Genomic DNA, 25,139 nt, shown 5'->3' on the forward strand with positions numbered 1-25,139 from the left:
TTATAGCCCACATGAATAGCCCACTTAGGATAATACTCTCAACTTTCATCCATGTTCAGTCAAATGGGAATATCCCATCTTTTTTATGGCCAAGTAGTATTCCATTGTGTATATATACCAAATTTTTTTCAAATACAAGAGAAAGTTTATTTAGGAAGTTACAGAGGTAGGAAACATGAGCTCTAGAAGAAATGGGCTGAAGCAACAAGTTGCAGAGGCAAAAGAAGGGCCCTTGGAACTTAGAAAAGTGTACTCCAAAAGAAGATTTGAGTGGGCGTGCTCTGGGGGGAGAGAGAGAGAGAGAGAGAGAGCACTATATGCACCGCATTTTTATCCAGACGTCCTTCGAGGGAACCTTAGGTGGTTTTCACATCTTGGCTACTGGGAATCATCCTGCAATGAACATAGGGTACATGTATCTTTATGGGTGTTTGCAAACTTTCTGGGCAGATACCCAGATGAGGGATTGCTGGGTCATATGGTATCTATTCTTAATCTTTGCTAAGACCAATAGTGCCTGTTTTTTCTTCTATGTATTTTATTGTTTTAGGTCACACATTCAAATTTTAATCTATTTAGAGTTAATTTTTGTGTACAGTGACAAATAATAGTCTAATTTCATGCTTTTGCATGTGGCTTTCCAGTTTTCCCAACACCATTTATTGAAGAGGCTTTCCTTTCTGCATTGTATATATTTAGTTCTTTCGTCAAAAATTAATTGCTCTTCTATGTGTGGGTTTATTTCTGGGCTTTCAATTCTGTTCCATTGGTCTGTGTGGGTTTCTGCCAGTGACATACTGTTTTAATTATTGTAGCTTTGTAGTATAATTTGAAGTCAGGAAGTATGATACCTCTGCTTTGTTTTTCTTAGGATTTCTTTGGCTATTTGGCATCTTTTGTGGTTCCATAAAAATTTGAGGATTTTTAAAAACTCTTTGAACAATGACATTGCAATTTTGATAGGGATTTCATTAAATCTGTATATTGCTTTAGGTAATATGGTCATTTTAACTATGTTTTTCCTTCCAATTCATGAGCATGAAATATATTTCCATTTCTTTGTGTCATCTTCCATTTCTTTCAACAATATCTTATAGTTTTCAGTGTATAGGTCCTTTGTTAAATTAAAAACATTTTTTCAAGATTTTATTTATTTTTAGAGAGGGGGAAGGGAGGGAGGGAGGAAGGGAAACATCAATGTGTGGTTACCTCTCACACCCCCCTACCAAGGACCTGACGCACAACTCAGGCATGTGCCATGGCTGGGAATCAACCCAGCAACTCTTTGGTTCGCAGGCTGGCACTCAATCCACTGGGCCACATGAGCCAGGGCTATTTTGCTGTTTTGATTGGGTGCTTTCCACTCTTCTGTATTCCAGGTTGCTAAGCCATTCATATGTATTAACTAATCTGATGTTGATTCTTTGTGATGTATTCTTCATTTCTGATTGGTTCATGTTCTAATTCTTCTCTCTTAATTTCTTTTTTATTCTCAAGTTTTTTGAGCATCCTTATAACCATTTATTTGAATTCTTTATCAGTAAATTACTCATCTACATTTTATTAAGAGTTTTTTATTTCTTGTTCTTTCATTTGGGGCGTTTTTTTGTTTTCCCATTCTGTCTGGTGCTGTTCCTATGAGTTAGACAAAATCTTTCCCAATCTTGAAAAAGTGGCCTCGGTGTAGACTGTTGCTGGATGGTTTTGGCAGGCCTGTTGTAGTTGGGGTGGGCACCTGTGGTTCCCGGTGTGCTACCTGACCAGGAGTTGGTTCCAGGTGGGGCAGGCTGGTGTGCTCACTTCCTTGCCCTTCTGATCTGGGCCAGGATTCCCAGGTGCCCACAGTGCACCCTGTTGCTTATCTGTTGCCCAAGCCTGGTCTGGGTGGGGCTGCTGAGTTTGCATGTTGCAGTGCCTACTAATTCCACACTTCCCCTGGATGAGGCAGCCCTGCACACACACACCACAGCACTTTGTGGTTTCACACTTGCTCCAGGCAGGGCAGCCCTACATGCTCTCATAGTATTGCCACACCAGTTCTCCAGGAAGGCAGTGCTGTATGTGGGTACTGCAGTGTTTTGCTGGTTCATCACTCTCCCCAGGCAGGGAGTCCCAGTTTGTGTAGTCCAGTGGGTGCCTGTGTCGGCACTCTGCCGTACACACTCTTATTAGTCTCCAGGGTAAAGGGTCCAGGTGTGAGGGCTGTGGCACTCTCCTGATCCTCCTGGGTCTGCTCCAGGAAGTGAGGTCGGGGACATACCAAAGTGGCCCTTCAGGTCAGCCAGAGAACCTGGATAGAACTCCTGCCTGCTGTCCAAGGGCAGGGGAAACCACTGTCTACAATGGTGCTCACCAGTTCCTCCAGTCCTAGGTAGTTTCCTCAGCTCCCGGAGAGCTCCTGTGCCTCCCCCGCCTTCCACGTGGTCTCTCTTGTGTGCAGAAGCTGTTCAGGTGTCCCTCAGTTGTCTCTCAGGAGAAACTGCTTTACAGAAAGATACACATTTGACGTATCCTTTGGAGGGGGTGAGTTCTTCATCCTCCTACACCTCCACCTTGGACCTGCCTCCAAAACAGTATCTGGGGTTTTTTTTGCACTTGAGGTAAGTACTTCACTCACATTACTCACTTTGACCTCATCCAGCTGCGAGGGTTGGTAGGTCTGGCCCAGGGCTGTAAGCTGCCCACGTACGCCTGTGCTGCTGTTCCGTGACCCACACTTTGGGGAAGGAAGTTGTTGGATGGTATTGTCTGAGACACAGACCCTTGATTCCGACTTAGGATTGCGATAAACATTTTTATTTGACCCTATTCAGTATTCTTCCCCCAAAACACCTAGTAAAAAAAGTATAATAAGGTACCACATAAAAATACCTTGAAATTTTTCTTTCTCAACAAGAGTTATGTAAGTAGGAGGTCCTTTGAAATTAGTAAAAATGTCAACTTGAAAAAGAGATTCTGTCAGTGCTAAAGATCTTGTGGGTATTTTTTTATTGAAAGATCATTTTCCTTCAACAATGGACATTTTACATTGAAACTTTATACAGCCAAAATCTCAAAATAATATTAAAATCACACTAAGGTATTTTCATGGTTAAGCCTCTACTTAATTTTATTGTTGGTAAAAAATATTGCAAGACACTTGTAACTCTAATATTTCTGCTTTAAAATAAGCAATTAAATGTCACAAGAAGAGACAATGAATATATACTACAATTTGCTGATAACTGGCTGAAATGGTAATGTAATAGTGATTAATGTATAAGGAACAATTGCACTTGAAAAATTTAAAAAGTAAACAAAAAAATTCTAGTTTTATATATATATGTCTATGAATGGAAGTTAATTATCTATAACCTTGCCGGGACAAGTGTATGTTTTAATTTTTTTTAAAAGCTGTATATTTAACATAGCAATGAGATTTTTGTCTTGAATTTTTTATGTTTTTACAGAATTTCCCCCAAAGTGTGTTGATGTGAAAAAGACTGCAACACAACTAAAGCAAAATAACACTTCACTGGTATTTAGTGCAAATCTGGAGTATTTTTACATGAAATATTACACATGTAGTAGCCTTTAGGAGTTGTTGGAAGTCAGTGCTGTGACTGCGCCTTCCTCAGTATGCTCTTGTCAGGGTTTGGAGGAAACTTTCACCGCGGCGTTTCTCCTACTTTGTATGGGCTTTACCAAGGGTGAGTCAGTGCAGTGGACTCATCCATCTACCATTCTTGGTTACTAAGTCTGACTTCTTCGCTTGTTCTCTGCCATTACTATGATATAATCTGAAGCTGAGAGGATGAAGGAAAAGGTCAATTCAGAAGAATTACTGTAGCACAAGACTCTAGGTGGAAAAATTCCTATTAAAAAGTGTTATATTAGTGAGGAAATCATCAAAACAAACAAATGCCTACATATTTGATTTGGAAATGAACATCAGTTGGAAAATGTGCATGGAGTGAGTATTGCTCTCCATAGCAACACAAAATTAGTTACGCTGATTCTTAACAAACTGGAGGTCCAGTATATATCTATAAAAATCAACTTGTAAGAGTACAGCTATCAGTATGACCACACATCCTAGCTGCTACCATAAGGCTGAGCCATCGTTTGCAGAAAGAAAATGCCTTCTGTATGTTAAATAAGTTTGCTGTCATTCTTTCTTTAAGGTAAATGATAGAATAACAGCACATTGTCTATTGAGTGAACATAAAGGAAAAAAACAATACATACTAATAAAATGCATTTTTCTAGGGTAGGAAAAAAGGATGTATTTCTCCCTGAACTGGGCAAAAGATGTGTGTACTTATACTTTGGGGTCAGAAGCTAAGGAAATGGGAATATGCCAACACCATGAAATGTCAAGTCAGTAGCAGCAATGTGTGGGCTTGCTGTATATCTATGTTTCATGTGAAACAAATTTAGGGAAATGAGAAAATATATGTGGCTTTTAAATTGCCAGGTCCCTTCTGTGTATCGCATGTGTATAACAAGGCCACTTAAAACAGATGTTTTTCAAAGGTAGCAAGGGGAATGCTCCAAACTACCAATGCTATCGAACAGTTGACTCTAAGTGTGGACTACTCGATTCTGGTAAAGAAAGGAACTTCCCCAGGAGGTTCTCAGTACAAAGGCTCCAAACCTTACTCTGCTGTTGACTTCCCCCAAAGACTTAGGGGCTTTTCAGAGGCACGTAATGTCTACAGCCTCTTGTATCTCGTAATAAAGAGCTGGTTGCAGGAGGGGGCATTGTTTTATTATTTTTCTTGTCTCACCTTTGCTTTTCTGGGTGAAATGAGTCTCCCCTTCAGAGATTTAAAAACTAGACAGCACTGGAAGCTGTGTGTCCTGAGGTTCTCAGCCTTTGGGATATAACAGTATTCGTGTGAAGAGTTTTTGCCAGAATATGCATTTCTGGCCCTCTCCGCACAGTAGGTCTGAGGTGGAGCCTGGATGTCTTAAGAACACCTGCACTAGGTGGGGGCTTCTCAGAATTTGTACCTTCCTTTTTCATGTTAAATAAAAATGTTCCCTAGGGGCCAAATGGGCCCGATGTTTAACGTGTCCTTAAAGGAGAGTACTGGTCCAGCGGGGCCTGTGATCAACAGTGCGGTGGGAGTGTGGGCGGATTCGCTTTCTGTGTTACAGCATCAGGTGGGGGGAATTCACAAAACCAGACACGAGCAGGGTTGGGAGGCAGACTGTTACTTGCAATTCCTCGTTAGTTGCTATGTTCCAGAGAATGGGCGTTCTTATTTCTATCTATACATGACCCCCTCACCGTTACTGTACAAAAAGGTAGAAATCCCCAGACATACGGCAGGGTAAATGTTTTGGATAAAAGAAATTGGAGTACAGAGTCAAAAAAGCCATGACAAAGATTGGCAAAAGTACACGTTCGAGGGTGCGTGGGCGTGTGTGTGGGGGAGGCTGTGGAGCGGGCATGGCAGGCTCTCCTGAGCGGTTCTGGGTCTGCAGACTTTGCCTCGTGTGGTCCCTCGGACAGAACTGTCTCTTTAGAATGAGGAGGAGCTCAAGGCACCAGGACCTAGGGTTGTGCAAATACACTCTTTACAAGGAACACCACCAGTTCTGTTTCTAAACATTGTTTTAGAGCCTATAAAACATGCTGCTTTTCCCTAGCTTGGTTTCTTTACCTCATATCAAAAAATAAATAAATAAAAAGGGCAAGAGAGGAGCCAATAACTAGGAACAGGGTGGACAAGAGTCACTCTTTACTTAATGATCTGTGGGCAGTCGCTCCAGGCCTTGGCTTTCCTTTTGGCCAAAGCCAGCCAGGCTGGTTCTGTTGACGCAGGGGCAGCGTCCGGGGTAGAAAACCTCTTGGTGACTTCTTTCACCAGTGGTGCTGCGGGAGTCGAATCCGAGATCTCCACTGGGTTACATTTTGAAGGAAAAAGGAGAAAGGTGTCAGTCAGAGCCATGTTTTGATTTATCACACATACGGGATTCAGAAAGGAGAACTCAGTGAAACACAGGCATCTTCTGTGAGAAGAACTAGAGAAGAAAGCTGGGGGATCATTACTTTTACATGCGTCATTACAGTGACCACAGTGCAGTCAATTCTAATTTCAGAGGATTTCTAGGAACACATTTTTTTCTGTGCACAGAATTTATGCCTGCATGACAATAAAAAAATAACATTTTGTGACTTTAGTCCTATAGCCACTCAATTTCATGAAGAAAAAGGTCAGACCAATAGTCTGAATTTACCAAGCTGGTGAGGTCAAAAGTACCTGCCTCCACCAAGTACTCCCTGGGGTCCCTTCCCCCTCAGGTCCACAGGTCCTGGCAACTCTTAGGACTCTCGGTCTCGTCTAACAACTGCTTTGCATCATTATCACTTCTGGACCACACCACAAAGGCTTCTGAAGGTGAGGGTTTCCATTCTACCTTTGGGTCATATTTAGTGCCTGGGGCAACGGCCCACGTGCAGCAGACCCGGGAAGTACTGATGGGAAAGAAAGGCTTCATCCTTGTGCAGGGGCCATGCCGGTCTTCTCTGTTTCAGTCCGGTTTTAGTGTACGTGCTGCCGAAGCGAGCACAGAAAAGAAATGCTTCCGAACCAAGGCTTGTTCATTAACCCGAGCTGCTCTGAATTGCATGAACCCTTTGGAGCTTCCAAGAAATCAGGCAGGGAAGGGTGTAATCTGTTTGACTTTGGAGTGTTCACTTTGCTTTGAACCCATTCTCTCTGGCACACCCATGTAATGTATGGAACTCTCAATTCTTGGGTGTAAAAGTCAGGGGAAATAGTACCCGTGAGGTTCTTGAGAAATTGAGAAGTGCTCCAAAGTGGTTTCCAGAAAATTTTTTTCTTCTCACCAAATAGTAAATATAGCTTTAATGGTGAGGCCTCTTTACATTTCCAGAAGTCAGCAAGCAGGTAACCAAGGCACACAAAACTCCCAGGTCTGGAGTTGGGTGCCCTCCGGGAATAGGACTGCCCAGTGGGGAAAACACGCCCTATGAGCCCCTGGAGGAAATCTGTTTAGATTCTTCCATCCTCCAGATGATTTGTAATAAGCAAATAGTTGGAAACATTACTGGATCATTTTTCCTTTTATCAGAATAAAGGATTTAAAAAAATGTGTGTGTCTTTTATGTGTCAAGAACACACGAACACTGCTATTGTTCACGACCATCAAGGACTCTGGGCTGAACGGCCTTGCCTCTCCTAGTCAAAGCTGGGTCAGATACCTGCCCTTTGAAATCCAGTCAGTGAAAGGGACCACCCCACTTTTGCGGGGGGCATCTGAGCTGCCTGGGTCACTGATTCAGAAACCTAGCTCCTATTTCCCTCCCAGGTGCCGCACTCCAGGGGGGTTCTCAGACATAACTTCCACACATTTACTTTAACTTCGTAGTGTCAAAGGAACAGGGCCCTGAGTGTACTTTTCAGCTCAGGCTTGAAGCCAACCCCTTTACGTACGCCCGCGCGCCCTTGCTTCGCTTTAAGTCTATCAAAACACTGCTCCATTTAAGTTGTACCTGAACTTCGCCCTTTTCCCCAAATCCTACTATAATCTTATCTCTTGCTTTGTGTAGAGGCCCTTATGGTCTGTAGTCTCATTACAGCAAGTTCATAAACCTAATTTTATTGGACTATAGGCAGGGGGGCATAGGAGATGGCTCACATCACCTTGTTAACAGTTCAGGACTGTAGCACACCATATTGGTAACTTGGAACTGGCCACGGAGGGAATATTTACACCACAGAAAATGGCAAATACTGCAAATCAGAGGTCTCTCTAGTCCCTGAAGAGTGGATTGTTAAACATGTGCCATGACACCACCGACAGGGTGACTTTCTGGTGGTCGTTACCAGATGAGCTTTATCGGTGTCCCACGTTATGAATGGGGCTGTGAAACAGCCTGTGCTTTGAAATGCCTCAAGGGCTGCCACCGTTACCACACTGGGGGAAGTAAAGCATGCTCTAAGAAGCAACACCTCTAAGTCTGGTTAAGTCCAGACGGTCCTGCTCTCACTACCTGTCACAGATGTCGGGAGGGTGTTGGCCTTTTTCAGCTGCTCTCTGCGCTCCAGCTTGGACCCTGCTGTCTCCGGTTTCTTCTCTTCTGGCTGAGCTGTGGCCTTGTGCAGGGACCCAGCTCTGCTCACACTGCTGCTTCCTGGCGGTGGACTGATGCCGGCCTGGGTGGGCAGAGCAAGGCGGGGAAAGTGTGTTTTCTACCCGAGCACACGGAGAGCCTGTGCAGGGCCCTGGGGCTTCTGTGTCAGCCCCCATCCTCTGCTCCCAAAGGAGCAGCTGAATTGCATTTGGGACCAATGGGTACTCAACCCGGGCCCCCAATCAGGAAGCAGCTCAGTACGAAAGTCCCAAAGAGGGAAGGCCACTTCCCCAGAAGAGCGCCATCGAATTCACTACAAAACAGGGACACGGTGCAAAGACATTGCCCCCAACTCCTGCCCAAATACAATCATCTTCATATTCCTTACTTAACTATTGTGTGTGTGGATTGCTGCTACTATTACATCGTGAATTCTGCCAAATCAAGTTACCCTAACAGCACAAGGAAACAATCAAATTTCTAACTGAAAATGCCTTCCTGGGCTAACGGTGGTTCATTTGTTTATTGCTCTACCCTTTTTCTCAATATTCTATGCCACTCCCAGCTAGCCTTCTTTCTTCTTTTTTAAGTCCTTGCAACCACAAAAAAGAGCCAAGCTCAGAAAGGCAAAGTTTAAGCTGAAGACCTGGCTACTCACGTTATCCTTGGAGAACTTTTCTGCCTGTTTGGCCTCCCTGGCTTGCTTCCTCTCCTCCCGAGTAGCTTGCTGCTCCCGAAAGCCCTTCTGCTTTTGCAGCGCTAACGTTATCCACAGCGGCTGCGCGGTTTCGGCTTTCTCCGCAAGTTTGGAGCCATCTAAAGAGTGTCTGCTCTGAAGCACTGGCTTTTCTGTGGGAAGAAAAGACTGATTGTGACTTATGACAACAAGCATATACTTGGCCTTCATTCCATTTCTGGAGCAGAGCGCCTACGTGAGGGGAGCATAAAGCTGTCTTATGTTATGTTAATGGGGCTACTGTGGGACCACACTTAAGGATGGGGCCTGGTTGCCAGGTGAACCAGCTATGTGACAAGAGGGTTGGGGCTTTCAGTCCCACCCCCCAACCTCCTGGGAGGGGAGGAGGCTGGAGGTGATATAATCACAGTCAGGGCTATGTGATGAAGTCTTTTTAAGGACCCGAATGGACGGGGTTTGGAGAGCTAGCTTCTGGGGTGGTGAACCGTGGAGGTGCTGGGAGAGTGGCCACCAGAGAGGGCACGGAACCTCCGCACCTTTCCACACCTCATCCTATGCATTTCTTCCACCTGGCTGTTCAAGAGTTACAGCCTTTTATAATAAACCAATGCCCTAGAAAGTCAGATGGTTCTCAGAGTTCTGCAAGCTGTTCTAGCAAATTAATCAAACCCAAGGAGGGGGTTCATGGGAACCTCTGATTTTAACCAGTCAGAAGCACCTGGGTCCTAAGCAACAGACTATGGGCCTGAGGCCTTAACCTGGAGAATCTGACCTATCTTGAGTTGAACTGTAAGACACCCAGCTGGTGTCTTGGTGGTGAGGGAACCCCTCCCTCCCAAAATGCACCTTGGAACTGTGATCAGAATCAGTAAAACAAAAGCTGGCTGGCAGTGACACTGTTCTCTTCTCTCAGCACTTGTCCCCTTAAAACTAGTAACTTACTCATATGCCCACTAAACATCCAACTGTCCCTTCTTAATACCACTCAGTGCTGATGCCCGAGTGGCTCCTCTGAGTAGGAGAGTACTGCCTTTGATCAACAGAAAACGAGAGCATTTCTCTTCCCTGGACACAGAAAAAAATTTTTTCCAGGGTCATCAAATCTCAGATCTACAAGGCACCCGGGCAGCTATTTGACTCGTTCTGTTTTTAAATTAGTAGCTTTTTGAATTTTCTTTTTGCCAGAACCTTTCCCCCGCAACAAAGAATATCCTATGTGGAACCCCAAAATATGTAAGAGGAAAATGGGGCTCCGCTCTGCCTTGTGGGACTGCTGAGGGCAGAAGGCTCTGAGGAATGCAGTGGGCAATCCTGATTTGGGTTGAGTGCCCCCCTTTGATAGACGTGAGTACTGGGGTCCACAGCCATCAAGTGCCATGCCCAAGGTCAGCCAGCAGTTAGTGTACAGGCTGAAGTCTGGATGAGGGTTTCTGACTTCCAGTCTCTGTTTCTCTTGTGGTCCACTGCCCTGCCTTCGCAGGGGGTCACCACACTTCACAGGTGGTGGTGGCAGAGGTGGGGCTCTGGAACTGAGAGACCTGGGTTTGACCTTATGTGACCTTACGAAAGCTACTCAACCCCTACAAGCTTGAGCTTTCTAATCCACAAAGTGGGGAGGCTAACAGTCCCGGCCTCATCCAGAGATTGAAGATCCTGAACATCAGTGCATTTAGAACAGTGCTCGGCACATTGAAACCACTCTGCAAAAGTGAGGGTTCTCATTACTTATGTTTATGAGACAATGATTCCCTCCTTCTCCCTCAAGTCAAAGTTAAGTGCTTTTGCAGATAGTCATTCTTGCATTTGAATCCTTTACTATCTTCAAAGGAAAAGAGCTCACTATAGTCCTGTTCTTTGAAACCCAATGGAAGTTTCCACTTCGACCATCCAGAACCTTACCCAACAGGGCTCTCAGTCAATGGAACTTTATATTGAGGAGAAAGAAACATAATAAATTTGAATTAGGAATTCAAGCATGAAAAAAGCCAATGCTGCGTAATTTTCTATATACTTTAGATCCACAATGCTGTACAAGGAGAATTCATATTTATAATGAGGCTTTGGCAGTGCAATATCCCTAATCAAAAAATAAAGATTCAGTTATGATCTAACACAGGAAAGGAAGGTGTTTTTTCTTTAAGAAAAAAAAACCCAAAAAACCAGGGGACTCAAAGGAGCTCTGCTTAATCCAGAAGTTTTGCACGCACTGGGACTGATGAGTTTCAGTTTTTAGAAACCAAGGGCTGTGTAACACCTGTTTGTAAAATGCCTAAAAACCAAATTGCCAAGATGTAAATGATGTCTGCTGAAGCTACTGTGTAAAAGGAAACACTATACTAGACATTCTATCTGAACTTGCTGAGGAAGGTCATGAAAGCAGCCGGCCAATTTCCTGCCTACGACTCTGAATGGCGGTTATCACAAGGGTCAAAATACATGTACATTATAACTGCCTAAGTTTGTGATTGACTCAAATCATTTGAAAAGACAAATCTGTAGCCAGATTTTAATTTCCATAGGACTGTAGTTTGAGTGGCTCATCCTAGAGTTAGGCACCAGGTGCTAATAAGGTTATAACACAGTATGTAAATGGCCTAACAGGTCTGGGTTGTGGTTGGGGATTTTAAAATGGAACTCCTGTTTGAGTTGCAGTCAAGGAAGTCCAAATGACCTGCGACAAAATAATCAATGGCACCTACGCCCACATGGTAAAGTAAAGGGCTACATCACCTAAGACAACCCAGATGGCCCCTCTTGCTTACACATGAACTTCCGGGCTGTTGCCCACAGCCAGTCCTCAGGGACTCTGCACCTACCCCAGTACTGTTTCCACTCCCTGCTTTCACCTTATCCATGGTCACGTAAAGTCTTTGAAAACCAACTCACATCTCTCTTCCCCACATCCATTACGTTAAAAGCTCCATCAGCTCCAGAACAAGCTTGTCTTCTCCACTGAGGCCTGCCTGCTGCTTCAGACTGCCTGCCCCAGGACCGGATCCTTTTTCTGGCTAGCATGGGGCTCAATAAACTCTTTATTTCAGAAAAGCTTTGCTCTGCAAAGGTCTTCTTTTAACAGAAATGAAGAGCCTCACTGAGACTCACTGCCCCCAGGAGTGGCAAACGGGCCTCAGAGGAAGGGAAGTGCTCCAGCACCAGCTCCGAGGGCTCCTCCCAGCCTTGGGCAACGCGCCGGACAGAGGCAGAGTTTTTCCCCACTATGGCTACATACCTTTCCTCCCAGCCTCGGGAGTCTGGGGAGGCTTCTCTTGTGGGGCAGCAGACAGAGCTGGGGACGCAGGTTTCCTCTCTGTTTCCATCTCTTCTTCCTTATCCCTTCTCTGGGCCTTCCTCTCCTCAGGGGGTGGCGGTGAGGGTGGCCGAGGGTCACCGCTCTCCAGGCTCTCCTTGCACGGCTCACTGGACCCCGGATCAGGCTTCCCCGGCCACCGAGCCAGCAGCTCCCCCAGGTAGGGCCTGCTCAGTTTGCAGAGTGGGGAGGGCGGTGGGGTCTTATCGGAAGGCTTGGGCGCCAGGGCTGGCTTCTGCACCACTGGCATTCTGCTTGCTGTCTTGTGCTCTGGAGCCGGGGTCTGGAGGCTGACTGGTGGGGGCCCAGGCTGGGCGGCAGGGGAGGGGCTGGAAGGGCTTTCAGCAGAGTCTTTCCAGGTGGTCGGGGCTTGCTTCCTCTCCAGGGGAAGGGATGGGCCATGCTTGAGGGCCACACCTTCTGTCTCTTTCTCTCCATTTGTGCTCCCTGGCGCAGGCAGCACCCCGTCGACGCTGTCCCCAGTGCTGCTATGCCTTTTCTTCTTCTTCTGGTCTGTCTGTTGGTCACAGTGGAAGCGCAAGGAATAGTTGGTCCTTCTCAACTTTATTCCAAAAGGTGAGGCTTTTTCTTCCCCACCTGGCATCACGGCGTCTGGCTCTCCTACACCACTGGTGGTCTCGTTATCCGACATGGTCGCAGGCTCTGTGTGGGCCACTGTTTTCTGCAGAGGGTAAGGAAGGCTTGGAACAAGGAAAGATGGGAGGTCTTTGGCAAATTTGCATCCCTCGGTGGTGTCCGCTGGCTCCTGGTGCACCCCCAGATTCTCTGTGCCCTTCTGCTGCTCACTGCAATCAGCAGCCAGGGGCGGGGGCACTGTCTCGTCGCTGGCTCCCAACACGGGTCTTTTTCTAATGCCTTCAGCTTCCGTGCTCTGTTTGGAGGCCTCTGTGCCCCCATCAGAGAATTTCTGCCAGGCGGGCATAATGGAGAACTTTGCGTTTAGTGGTGGAGTTTTCCGGAGGTTCCCCCGGGAGTCGCATCGGCCCCTGGGGATGTACTCATCACCAGGCTGAGACTGGTCTCTCTGGCTGCACTGGTCACTCTCTGAGTTCTTCAGGATTCTGGACCGAATGGAAGCCCATTCAGCCAGTGCGGCCACACTGCTCGGGGACTCCTGGGGGGGCCTGGCCTTCCTGTTGCCTGCCCGGGGGTCGGTGGTGGCTCGGGGGGCGTTCTCCAGAGTGGGGACATCCACGTGCTTCTTTTCTTCTGACAAACCCAGGAGAGACTTGCATGCCGTGTCCTTAATCTGGCTCAGGTTGACAGCTGGGCCACACAGCTGTGCTCCCGTGACCAGAATGGCCGTGTGAGGGATGCTCAGCGATGAGGGCAGAGTGTGGGAGGCAGGGCTGGCTTTGGCAGCCTTTGGCTCGTGGGGAGGAGAGGCAAGTCCTGCATCTTTCATGGGCGTCATGGGGCTCAGGTTGACTTTGGGGAAGAGAATTTGTTTCCCACCTGATGACACCTGGAAAGTATAGGGTCTGGGCATAGTCTGCCTCTCATCCACTTCCTGCCACCTGAGTTCCTCCCCCTTTCTGTCTTTTTCTAGGGTGGCAGCTTCTTTCTTCTCCACTGAGCCCAGCATCTCCCTCACTTGCACCCCTTGTTTCTGGTGAGGGGATATGTTAGCTTCCTCCTCCTTTTCCTGATGGACACAGCCATCTTGCCCGGGAGTATCCCTTTGCTTTCCCTGATGCTCTCCTGGTGGTCCAGCCTCCTGGCTCTGATTCTCCTCGGCATCTTCTCTTTGCCTCTCAGGTTTCAGGGGCTCATGCTCTGGTTTTCCAGCCAAGGCAACCTGAAGTGGGCTCCTGCTGCCCGACTCCAGCTGACTCTCCTCGTCTGCACTCAGGGCTTCCTGAGGCTCCCTTCCCACTTCCCGCAGCCTCCGTGCCTCCGCGTCCTTCTGCCTCTTTCTCAGCTCTTCCCTTCTCTTCCTCTCCTCCTTTTCCTCCCGATGTTTCTGCTCTTCCAGCTCCTCCTGTCTTCTGAGCTCCTTCATCCGTTTCTCTTCTTCCTCTTGCTGCCTCTGCTCCTCCAGCCTCCTCCTCTTCCTCTCCTCTTCCTCCAGCCGCTGCTTCTCAGCTTCCTGCCTCCTTTGCTCCTCCAGCCTCCTCTTCCTCTCCTCTTCCTCCAGCCGCTGCTTCTCAGCTTCCTGCTGTCTCTGCTCCTCCAGTTCCTTCAACTCTCTTTCCTCTTCTTCCTGCCGTTGCTTCTCTGCCTCTTGCCTGCTCTGCACCTCCAGCTCTTCCTGCCGGGGCTCAGCCTCTTCCTCCGGATGCCTCTGCGCTTCCCCCTCCTGGTGCCTTCCTTCCTCTTGCTCCCTCTGCTCCTGGCCGCGACCGCCTTGCTCTTCCAACCTCTGCCTCTCCTCCGGGCATTGCCTCTTTCCTGGATCTAGCTGTGGTTCTCTCTCCTTTCCCTCCTCGTCCTCTTCTTCCTCCTCCAAGAGCTCCTGCCTTCTGTTCTCTTCCCAAAGCCTCCTCTCCAGGGCCTGAAGCCTCTGCTCTTCCAGGCGTCTCCTCTCAGCTGCTTCAGCCTTCTGCTGTTTGCACTTGGCCTCCAGTTCTCGCCAGTATTCTTCCTGGTGTCTCTTTTCTTCCTCAGAGTCCAGTGGTTCTGGCTCCTCTTCATGCCACACTGGCTTGTCTTCTCCAGGGTGTCCGTTCTGGTCCAGGGGCAGCTGACACAGAAGGCCACCTTGTTCATTTGATTGATCCTAATATTGGCAAGGGAAACACAATTAGCCTTCTTTTGCATAGGCAGCCATTATACATCCTAGTCACAAGGTAGGCAGCCCTCTTAATCTCTAAAGAAGGGGCAGTTCTCTTGGTTTTGGGATAGATTTTTAAACGCCCTTGTGCACCCCCTGGCAGCCCTGTGCACTGACCGTCTGCCCTAGGACTGTGGCAAAGGGAGCCCTCTCCTCTTCCAGACACGGGCCAGGGAGCTCGGCAGGGCCCTGCCTTTTCGGGTGACTCCTTGGGGTCTTCATTGCTTCTTCCTCGCTTAAACAGTGGGAAACCCCTTTTGTTACTACCCAGAGGAGGTGGTTTGGGGCTCAAAACTTGGTCATTTTCTCCATGGGTTTTCTTGATTTCATTAGACTGTAAGCTCCAGGAGCTTTGTGAGGGCAAGCATTTTAGCCTGTTTTGTGTTCTGCTATTATCGCCAGCATCTAGATCAGTGTGTGGTGTATATAGTACGTGCTCAATGAAAATGTGCTCAATGAGAAGAAAAGAAAAGAAGGGGCAGCTCTAAGTACAGAGCTAGGCACTCTCAGGCTGTCACGCCAAGAGTACATTGTGGGGGCAGGGGGTGGCAAGAACTTCATGTTTATTCTCTAGTGTCTTTATCCTTCTCAAACTCCTTTTTCTTAACATGAATTATCATAGAAAAAAATCAATAGTCTGGGTTTAGAAACAAGAGGGAAAAATTAGATTTACCCTTTGTCTACATCCCCTGAAACTTGTGCCTTAGAAGTCCACCCTGAGCAAAGTGAGGAACCTTTGCTTGAGCCACAGCAGAGGAAGGCTGGGCCGCCTTCCTGCGGCAAAGCAAATGCAAGGTTCCCGCAGCCCCTCTAAAGGCGGGCTCTCTGAGGCCCCCCTGGAAGGGCAACGTGTGGCAAAGAGCGATGGGGAGCAAACCGGCTTGTTTACCCCCGTACTCCCTGGCAAACCAAGTCCCTGCTGGACCCTTCCACCACTACCCAGTCTGGTAGCAGTGGTGCCCAGGAAGCAAGAGCAGCTGCCTGGTCTGCCAGGGCAGGCTCCACGTACCCTGGCCAGTCCAAGTCGCCTGTGCTTCTTTGACACCCTCTGGTTTTTTGGCTTGACGGACAGTTTGTGCTTGGCGGCACTGTTGTCTAGGCGAGCGATGGCCAGGGGGATGGCATCCAGGTTGACACTTTCGATGGTGCCAGCAGAAGAGAAGTGCCTTTTTGGCCGAGACGGTTTAACTGGAGCTACCTATGGTGGAGATTAAAATATATAATCAGTGCGTATCAGAAAGCGACCTATGGGGAATGTGGGGAGGCGGGCACTTCTTGGCGCCTGCGCCGTGGCAAGCAGAGGCGGCGCATCGGTACCGTGAAGTGAACGCTGCTTCTGGAATCCGAAGACAGGACGTTGACTACCTGTCCTGACAATGCTGTTTGCGTTAGCTTGTACTGAGTAACCTTTTGGGGACTGATTTTCCTACTCTGGATAATATGGAGATTGGATTAGGGGGTGACAAAACCTGAGCCCTGCCTGCAGTCTGTTCTGGTAAATCTTCCCTGGCACAAGGCCACACGCCTCGTCACTGTCCTTGGCTGCTTTCACGCTACAAAGGAAGCGCAGAACCGAGTCTCGTGGTGGGACCTTCTGGCCACAAGTCCTAAAATATACAGTAGTTGCCTGAGCCCTGGACAACCTTACCTCCACCACCTCCTGTCCTACCTTAGCAAGGAATGGGTCTTTTTCATCTTTGTATCAGTCCTCTTCATGCCATTTGGCAAGTGCTCAGTAAATGTTTGTTGAAGGAATGAAGGGACAATAGTATAACATCTTTGACTAGAGCATGAAATGCCTAACCCACGAAAATGTCTTAGCACCATCACTCCCAAGTCACAGGGCACTGGGGGCCCTGAGAAGTGAAAGTGCGGAGCAGAAACGTGCCACACACCGGGGAGACGGCAGTTCTTCGAAGGATGAATTGTGGCACCGCTCGCTTGTGTCTGTGATACAGACACGATCACTTACGCACCATGCTGCAGATGAATGGCACAGATTTAGACAGGCCAGAGAGACTGTGGCTCAGCCTGGACCCAGAGACTGCAATGAATCAGATGTAAGAAGCCATATCTGAAACTACAGAGCGTTTATAGGCAGGAAGCAAAGTAGGGGCTCCTGGCTGTCACACACCACACCAACATGTGGCAGGGGGCATTCACAGCCCCACGGCCTGGGCCGGAGGCTCTCAGGCAGAAGGGCTGCGGTAGAGGAGGCCACAGTTCAGCTGACAGTCCGAGTCCTATTGGCAGCATCAGCCGGGTTTAACTGAGGGCTTGGCTTTTTGCAGTTACCTTCCATATCTACCCAAGAAAGCTGAAGCACCAAGCTAGCTCCAAAAGCAAAAGGGATACTCAGTAAATCATTTATGACAAGAATCATAGAAGTAAGGAAAAATACTTCCAGCCGTTGGTCCCTAGCCTTTACCTATTTATGGTTATCTCTGAATGCATATCAAATTCTGAACTATTGTCAAAAAGAGATGAATTAAATGTTTATTTCCATCACCTAATAGATGCATGAGTAGAAGGAGCAGGAACCAAATGTAACAGATTGAAGACATAGATTAGGACTAGAAGCTGAGATTTAAATGCAATGTTTCAATTCTAGTTCTTCCAGCTGGGCCTCTTCACTGTCTAGGAGGTACCACTCTCTCAGGCCACCACCCTCAGAAGACCTGGGGACGTGCCCTGCTCCCGGTGCCGTTTGCCAGACCCCCGGAGGACCCCTGGGCCACTGTTCAGGGGAAAGTCCCCATGGGAGTGGACTGGCCTCTCCAGAAGAGGTGCCCACGAGGCTCTGCAGGGCTCCCTCCGCTCCTCTGGGCGAAGACCCAGGTTTCAATGGCACATAGAAAAGTCAAAAACCAAAAACACGTACAAGTAGAGAACTGATAGGGTTCTTTTTTCGGCATCTCTGAAGAGACGGAAACTTTTTCCCTTACAGACTTGGGGACCCTCAAGAATGTCTTTTTCAACAATTCAACAGTCTTGAAGTACGCAATATGCTCAGGAAAACTGCCAAAGCTGACAGGGCTCTGAACGTAGGCAGGCTCGGCAGGTGGCTATTGCTCAGAGCAGAACTCAGTTCCGGCATTTGCATTGCCAAGGAAACAGACACTCCAATTCCTGCCACTTGGTTGCATTTTGAAGAAATTGGAAGTAATGGAAGAAGACAGCATTGATGAATGGGAAAATGAGGCAGAAGATAGTCAGAAAAAAAGGGGGGGGATAAGGAAGCTAAATAAATATACAAGTTCAAATCACATTACCTTCTCTTCCATCTCACTTCTGGCTCCAGGCAGATTCAGAGGACTCAGAGAACCTGGTGTGTCACTAGACTGGAACGGTGAAGAGAGCAATTTGGTCACACGCCAGGACAGGAAGTTTGGGACAGCTAACCAGACACCGTCTGGGCCTGGAAAGGGCCACCCCCTCCTCCACACAGGGGGGCAGCTGGCTTCAAAGAGCCGGCCGGAGTCCCAAGGGGGCTTTGCTAATGTCCAGACTCCACAAGGATGGCTGAGGCACAGAGCGTGCATTCTCCGTCCCCCGAGTCCAACACACTTCCATCAGGGCGGTCTCCACCGCAATCCTTGGTGTGTTTCCCCATTGCTGAGAGAGTCTGGTGGTGAGGACCACACTGCCTGGGAAGCAGGGCTCCAACCTCAGAGCTTTCACTTTGCTGGCTATTTCCCACCCGCTTCACCTGCCAAACCCGTCACCTGTAAGCCAGGTGTCTTCTCTGTGAGAGGAAAGGAAGGCCTGACCAATGCCACATGCAAAGGGCTGAGCAGGGAAGGTGAGTGACCAGAGGTGAAACAACTCAGGAAAGAAGGAAGGAAAAAAAGGCTGAAGATTCCCATCCTGGTCACACCGGCCTGCCCTGGGAACACCCACACTCCATCACTTGCACCTTGCTTTTCTTTTTTTTAAAGACACAATTTATTTATTTTAGAGAGATGGGAAGGGAGGGAGGGAGAGAGGGAGAGAAAGATCAATGTGTGGTTGCCTCTCATGCACCCCTACTGGAAACCTGGCCTGCAACCCAGGCATGTACCCTGACTGGGAATCGAACCAGCAACTCTTTGGGTCTCAGTCCGTTACTCAATCCACTGAGCCACACCAGCCAGGGCCTGTGTAGCACTTTTCTTGATCTGAAATTACTATATTTATCTACTTGTTGATTTATACGTCATCTGACTCTCCTCATTACAATACAGACAGCCTGAAACAGCCCCTTGTCTAATCTTGTTCGTCTCTGTCACAGCCACAGCTGGGGTAGCGGCAGGCTGAACAAATGACCCTCCTCCTGCCCCCCCGGACCACAGCACCTTGTGAGTATTAGGTTACCAGTAACAGTGAAGACGCTTGTCTCCGGGAGATCCGTGCCTCAAGTGCTGCTGCCCTGCAGAGGCCGCACGCAGAGAGCATTTCCAGCCAAAGCGGGAGGAATGGGCCCGTCCCTGCTTCTTCCACCCTCTGCATGTGTGAGTGCCAGGAGTCATCAGGGCAGGCCCCGACAGAGAGAGACGACAGGCGGGACAGCCCTTTTCTTTCCTTTCTCAATTTGCTCTGAACATTGCTCATCTTTCTCCCTGTCCTTAGGACATATTAGCTAATAACCAGCATGACTGCTGTGGGGGGGGCACACCCATTTTAGCAACACTCAACATCATTTCAGCCCCCTTGGTGGGCAGAGCACGGACAACGCTGTGAGACCGGAAGACTCAGTGCTTTGCCTAGAGAACTCCTTCTCCAGCTCCTTCTCCGTAAGAGGCCTGAGCGTGTCCCTTCTGCTGCTAAAAGGACTCTCACTTCAGGATAGTCTTGTAGTGTTTTTTTTCAGTGTCAAAGGACCAAATTTGGAGAAGGCAGTGCTGGACCAATGTGAGTTTCTTTCTACACTAAGTAGACGACATGCTGGTCTGTTTGATGTGTTCTGTCTTGTTGACCTACTCCTTTCTTTTCTGATTTCCCTTTAAGTTGGTCCACTCCAACAGATAACTACTCTGAGCTACTAAGTAATCATGAGCAAAATCCTGGGGAGACAGAGATGTGTAAGATCCGGTTTTGCCCCCAAGGAACTCAACGTTCAGAAATGGAGGAGACAGCTGACACGATACAGATGGGCTTAGGTGTGTAAGTGCTAAGGAGGCACAGCCGAGGCGTGGAGGAGACAGCACAGCCTCGGGTGAGGCCAGGTAGGGCTTCCCAGAAGTGGGCCAACCTGCATCTCGAAGAGTAACGGGAAGACACTGGGAGCGGCATGTGCAAAGGGCACGTCTCCTCCGCCCCCTCCTCCAGGTGGTCCCAGTGCCGATCCAGGCCCCTGCCCACGAAGTACTCTCCAGCCCCAGGCTGCTCATCAGAAAAGCTTCTCCCACCTTTCCCTCCCCCCCCACCCCCGCACTGCAGACCCCTGAGTTACTGGGTGCCTGTCCAGTGCCCAACATCCTCCGGGGCTTATGAGCAATCAGGTCATCGCCCGGAAGAGCCTTACTTTGTTCTCAGAGTCTGAGAGGACGACGTCCTGCTGAGTTACAATCTCCATGGGACTGGCCAGGAGCAGACCCTCTTCTAGGCTAGCCTCTCCGCTGTAGGCCTTCTTCATGGGAGTGGCACTGGGTGGCGGCTGCCCAAACTTGATGTTCTTGCCCAACTGTCGCTGGAGGGAAACGAAAGAAAGACGTTCTGAAGCAGTGAAGCAGTTCGGAGTAACCGCAACCAGCAACCAGCTTCCCCTGCTTGTCTAGCAGGCACTGGGGCACGTTCTGATTACAGATGCTTTCTAAACACCTTCCTGGCCCAAGCCCGAAGCTGCCCCGACACAAGCAAATGTGTCTCCCACCTTCTGCTCACATTCTTCCCACCTTTGAGCCGGGAGCTTCCTCATCCAGCCACCTCTCCCGTGCAGCCATCCATTTCCCAGGGGGAGAAAGACCAACTCCCGAAGCAAAAGCTGGGATTATATGTTATGACAAAAAAAGTTTTCGTTGACCTCTAAATTAATTTATTCAAAAAGTCTTTTTAAAGTATAAACACTGTACAGAAACCAGTTTCACGAAATGCAGGAACCCCCGGGGGAAATCAAATCCCCCGTGATTGCTGCAACAAGGGGGCCCTGCAGGCCCCTCTGGACACAGTCCCCTTGAATATTTGTTCACTTCCTCACCAGCCTGAACATCACGTTCTGGCCACACTGCGTCCCACTGCCAAGGTGACAAAGGCCCCAGGGCCAGCACATCTTTCCATGATCAATGCTAAAACCATGGGAGGGACAGGTTCTTGTCCCGCCACCAGGACCTCCTCTTTACCTTGCTGTGGCTGCCCACTGTGAACCAGGGGACAGGTGACACCACGTGGGGAAGGGACAGAGGAGTAGGCAGGAGAAAAGCATCAAAAAAGGGACTGCTTGCCAGTGGCTGATAGCTAACAGGATAGGAAGACGGGATGGAAAAACAGGGGGTAGAAATCAGGAAGAAAAACAGTATTTGGAATTAGAGAAAAGCCAGATTAGAAAAGGAAATAGTCATATATTCTCTGAAGAAAATATATAAACATGATAGCTAAAGAAGGGGCAAAATATTTCAAGGGCTGTGGCAGAGAAAATGAACGGCACTCAGGAAGGAAAGCAGGTGTGCCGTGCGCGGTAACCCGGAAGACCGCTGACCTGAGAGCCCTGCGCCAGCCCCGTACTGCCTTGGGCTAGGGCGGGTTTCTCCACCTTGGCACTGCCGACCTCTTGGGCCAGATACTTCTTTGTTGTGCGGGGCTGTCCTGTGCCTGACAGGATGTTTGCCAGCACCCATGGCCTCTGGACACTAGATGACAGCAGCAATCCCTCTTCTTCCAGTCGAGACGACTGGGAGAAATTGTCTCCAGATGCCCAGCGTCCCCGGGGTGGGGGTGGGGGTGAAACTGTTTGCGGTTCAGAACTGCTGCTCTATATCGAGGTGCCTGGGTTTCGCAGTCTTTTTATGCCTCCAAAAAAGACGTAGTGCATTATCTGACATTTGTGTTGAACTGGGCTAATATTTAGTCCCACGGAGCTGCCGAGAGCCTTAGCAATCATGCAGTTCAACCCCCCACTTCACCAACAAGTCAGAGGCCCAGCAGGGAGAGGTGGCTGGCCCAGGCTTATGAAGAGTGAGTGGCCCCAGAGGACTATGGATCTAGGTCTTCTAAACCCACATCCAGTGTTGTTTTCATTGTTTTCCACGGGGCCTTATACGTTTGACAGCGCACTTCCTTCCCATAGGGGCAGGAATGAAAACACGGTGCGGCATTTTATGCCTCACTGAAGTTTCCTGGCTGAGAATTCCTCAAGGGAGATGCCCCTGCACCCTCTGAACCCACCCGCCGGCACCCAGCTCCCCCTCAGCCTTGCACAGTGGATGGTGAGATTGCAGAGACATGAAAGAGGTAAGCCTGAGACTCCCCTGCCCGCACCCGCCGCCCCGGACACCCCAGCATGCCAAGTCAGGAGCACAGAAAGACAGGGACTTGTGTTTGCTCTGCTGGTATTTCAGCCTCAGCCTGGCTCCCCCAACACCAACCACAGGGAAGGCACACATATCAAAAGCCTGAGGCCAGCCAGTGAAGCCCAGCTCCAGCAGCCTAAGAGGGTTTCAGGGAGCAGAAGGCGGAAAAAGGGCGTCTTCTGCAAACAGGTTTGGCAGGAAGCGGCAGTTAGTACCTACTCTAAGCAGATCCATAAGCAGGCACGGTTAGAACAGCCGATGGAGTCAGACAAGAGGACAACGTCACAGGCCCCTCTCACTCTGGGAGCCCCGAAAGCAGGGGTGGGAATGGCTCCCAGCCCAGCCTCCGTGTACCAGTTAGCCCTTCTCGAGGACTGCGGGCTGAGAGCTGAAAGCTGTGCTAAGTCCCCTGAGATGGAGACCTCCCGTTGTCAGGCTCTGCCCTCTACTACTGCTCCTGAATGACTACATGAGGGGGTTTCTTCTACTTACAATGGAAAGAATCATTCTGTAATGAGCTTCCAAGGAGAACCTGGCCTAATGCTCTCATGCCATTTAGTTAGGGTTTTTGCCACCATCATAAAAAAGAATGAACATGCCAATATTTTACTTCATTAGGGCCTTTTCAGAATGCTGCTGCTGGTCCACCCTGATGTTTAGGGGACAGACAAGGATGTGGCAAAATGTCATCATGGTCTCCTGAAGATGGGATGGTAATCACGACTACCAGTGGAAAAATGAAAGATAAAATGGGAAAAAAATCCAAAATGAACCCTGAGTAAGTAAACGAGAAATAAGGTCCATGGCACAAAGCTGGGAAATGGGAAGAGTAATGCAAAGAAGTGAAGTAGAATGTTATGGAAGAGAGATGAACAGAGAGGAAGGTGCAGGCTCGGAGGAAATGCATGCGGAGGAAATGCATGGAGAGGAAGAGCTACAGCCAGGACTCAAGGTGCAGCAGCTGAAGGCTGAGTAGGGGGGAGGAAGGATGTGTGGTAAGTGAAGGGCTGATTTATGTCACAGATACGTTCAATCTGGCAACAGAAACACATGCTGTTGCTGTCGTGCACCTCTGTAAAACAGCTGATTTAAGTTCCCTCTGGAGGAAGTAAATTCAGGCTGGTAGTTATGGGCCTTGGGTGGAGGAAGTGGGATTCTGGGAGGGGAGGAATAGAAAGAAATCACAGAAATGATAGGTCATCAAAGAAATGATAGCCCCTGTTTAGGAACAAGGCTGCAAATTCCTATCCAGACAAAGGACTGTCTTCACAGACACATCCTGCCACTATCCGAAAAGAGATCCTAAGTGACCTGGTGACCAGGGGGACTGATCTCTAGGCTCTTGATGTCAAGGCTCCCGCACCTGTACATTTTCCCTCCTCTGTGGTTCCCGCTCCATCCAAATGCTTCCTTCGGCTGATTCGAAGAAGACTGGGACCTCACCACACTATGTGATTTACTGACAATTAAAACGTTGTTGCGAAAGCCTACTTGGCAGTCTCAGGTGTTGTGTGAATGGAACACGGGGATAAATGTGGCTTTTTTGTGACTTTAATTCTGCCCACTATTCAAGCATTGTTATAGAGAAACTTCCATATAAGCAATCACTGAAAAAAAAACCAGACTGCTAATGAATTTGCCCTTAAGTTTTCATAGAAAAAAATTACTACTAAAAAAAAACACCATGCTCATGGATCCTTATACACACGATTATAACCAGAGGGGAGAGTGGAAAGTTGTGCCCATGTGGGGAGTCCATGTACTCGCAGCTATGAATGGTGTATCTGTTGAGACTGGAATGTGAGCTGAAAGGGACTATATTTTATTCATCCAAACTGGGCCATTTTGTTGTAATATGGAATGCTGGAGAGCGATGCTACAGGAATGCACATCCATATTTATGAGGCTTTTTTAATGGTGTGGAAATTCCAAGCATGTCATATTCTGCAGCTCTCACACTGCAAGATTTTTCATTCTTCAGACCATGTCTGGAAGAATAAAACAGAGGAAAAATAAAGTTGCCATCTTCTTGAGTGAACTGCAGACACTCCCACAGTGAAAACGCGTTGAAAAGCAAAAGAAAAAGCATACAGACTGAAAGACATCTACTCGTGAAGAAGTGGCTAAGAGCAGGTATTTATTCTTTGTGTCCTTGACAGCAGCATGAAGTGTCCAGATCCTCAAGCACCTGACACTTGGGCATTTTTCAGTGAAATCCAGCTCAGCAGGAGACAGTAGCTACTGAGGATGAAGCTTTTTCCTCTTGAGCTAAATAGTTTGTGGAATAATGCACTAAGTACTTTCTGACAAAGGTGTGCTATAATTCTAAAAACTGCCTGCAGGCTTAGACTGTGGTGTTCCTGAGTTTTACCATTGGTCAGTAGATACGTCACAACCTGGTCTGATCTAAAATGAACAGGTCCTTCCCTGATCCGTGCCCTGGGCAGCTGTGGAAAATGTCAAGGTCACTATAGTCCAAAGGCAATGAAGCGCATATCTTAACAAAGTTACTCATGCTACACCAGATGAACAGAGATTCAGTCGTTTGCCACAGAAATTTTCGCAGGTGGTAGGTTCACGTTATTCAGAAAAGTGTAGGCTTATTTTTGCGCTGTATTCAGTCATCCCCAATTCCATTGGGATACTAACCACTATGCGTGCTACAGTCGACAGTTTTAGCAAAGATGACTATACATGGCCACTAGAGGGCAACCTTTCCAAATACACTCGTTACAGGCAGATTCTGTGTGTTTCCAGGGGTTGGGAAG

The 25,139-nt window shown here is 48.4% G+C and overlaps 1 protein-coding gene and 1 non-coding gene across 6 annotated transcripts in view; both read right to left on the bottom strand.

Moving 5' to 3' along the window:
• Positions 1–2,583: 2,583 nt before the first annotated feature.
• Positions 2,584–25,139, bottom strand: part of CRACD (capping protein inhibiting regulator of actin dynamics) — a 241,544-nt gene continuing 218,988 nt past the window's right edge. For 4 of the 5 annotated variants that reach the window (XM_037034085.1, XM_037034090.1, XM_037034087.1 and 1 more), the window contains 7 exons: positions 20,391–20,555; positions 18,160–18,228; positions 15,897–16,085; positions 12,016–14,833; positions 8,748–8,938; positions 8,009–8,171; positions 2,584–5,890 (listed from right to left, as the gene is read on the bottom strand). In XM_037034085.1, the coding sequence (XP_036889980.1) occupies positions 5,730–5,890; positions 8,009–8,171; positions 8,748–8,938; positions 12,016–14,833; positions 15,897–16,085; positions 18,160–18,228; positions 20,391–20,555 (3,756 nt within the window). In that variant the 3' untranslated portion in view covers positions 2,584–5,729. The remainder of the gene's footprint in view (positions 5,891–8,008; positions 8,172–8,747; positions 8,939–12,015; positions 14,834–15,896; positions 16,086–18,159; positions 18,229–20,390; positions 20,556–25,139) is intronic. The other variant, XM_037034088.1, reaches the window with a different exon arrangement.
• LOC118978667 (U6 spliceosomal RNA) lies at positions 6,453–6,561 on the bottom strand. The gene has a single exon (XR_005064769.1). It is a non-coding gene; the product is annotated as a U6 spliceosomal RNA (small nuclear RNA).

The sequence above is a fragment of the Sturnira hondurensis genome, unplaced genomic scaffold (assembly GCF_014824575.4).
Source record: "Sturnira hondurensis isolate 20B ecotype Veracruz unplaced genomic scaffold, ASM1482457v3 Scaffold0022017, whole genome shotgun sequence".
Lineage (NCBI taxonomy): Eukaryota > Metazoa > Chordata > Mammalia > Chiroptera > Phyllostomidae > Sturnira > Sturnira hondurensis.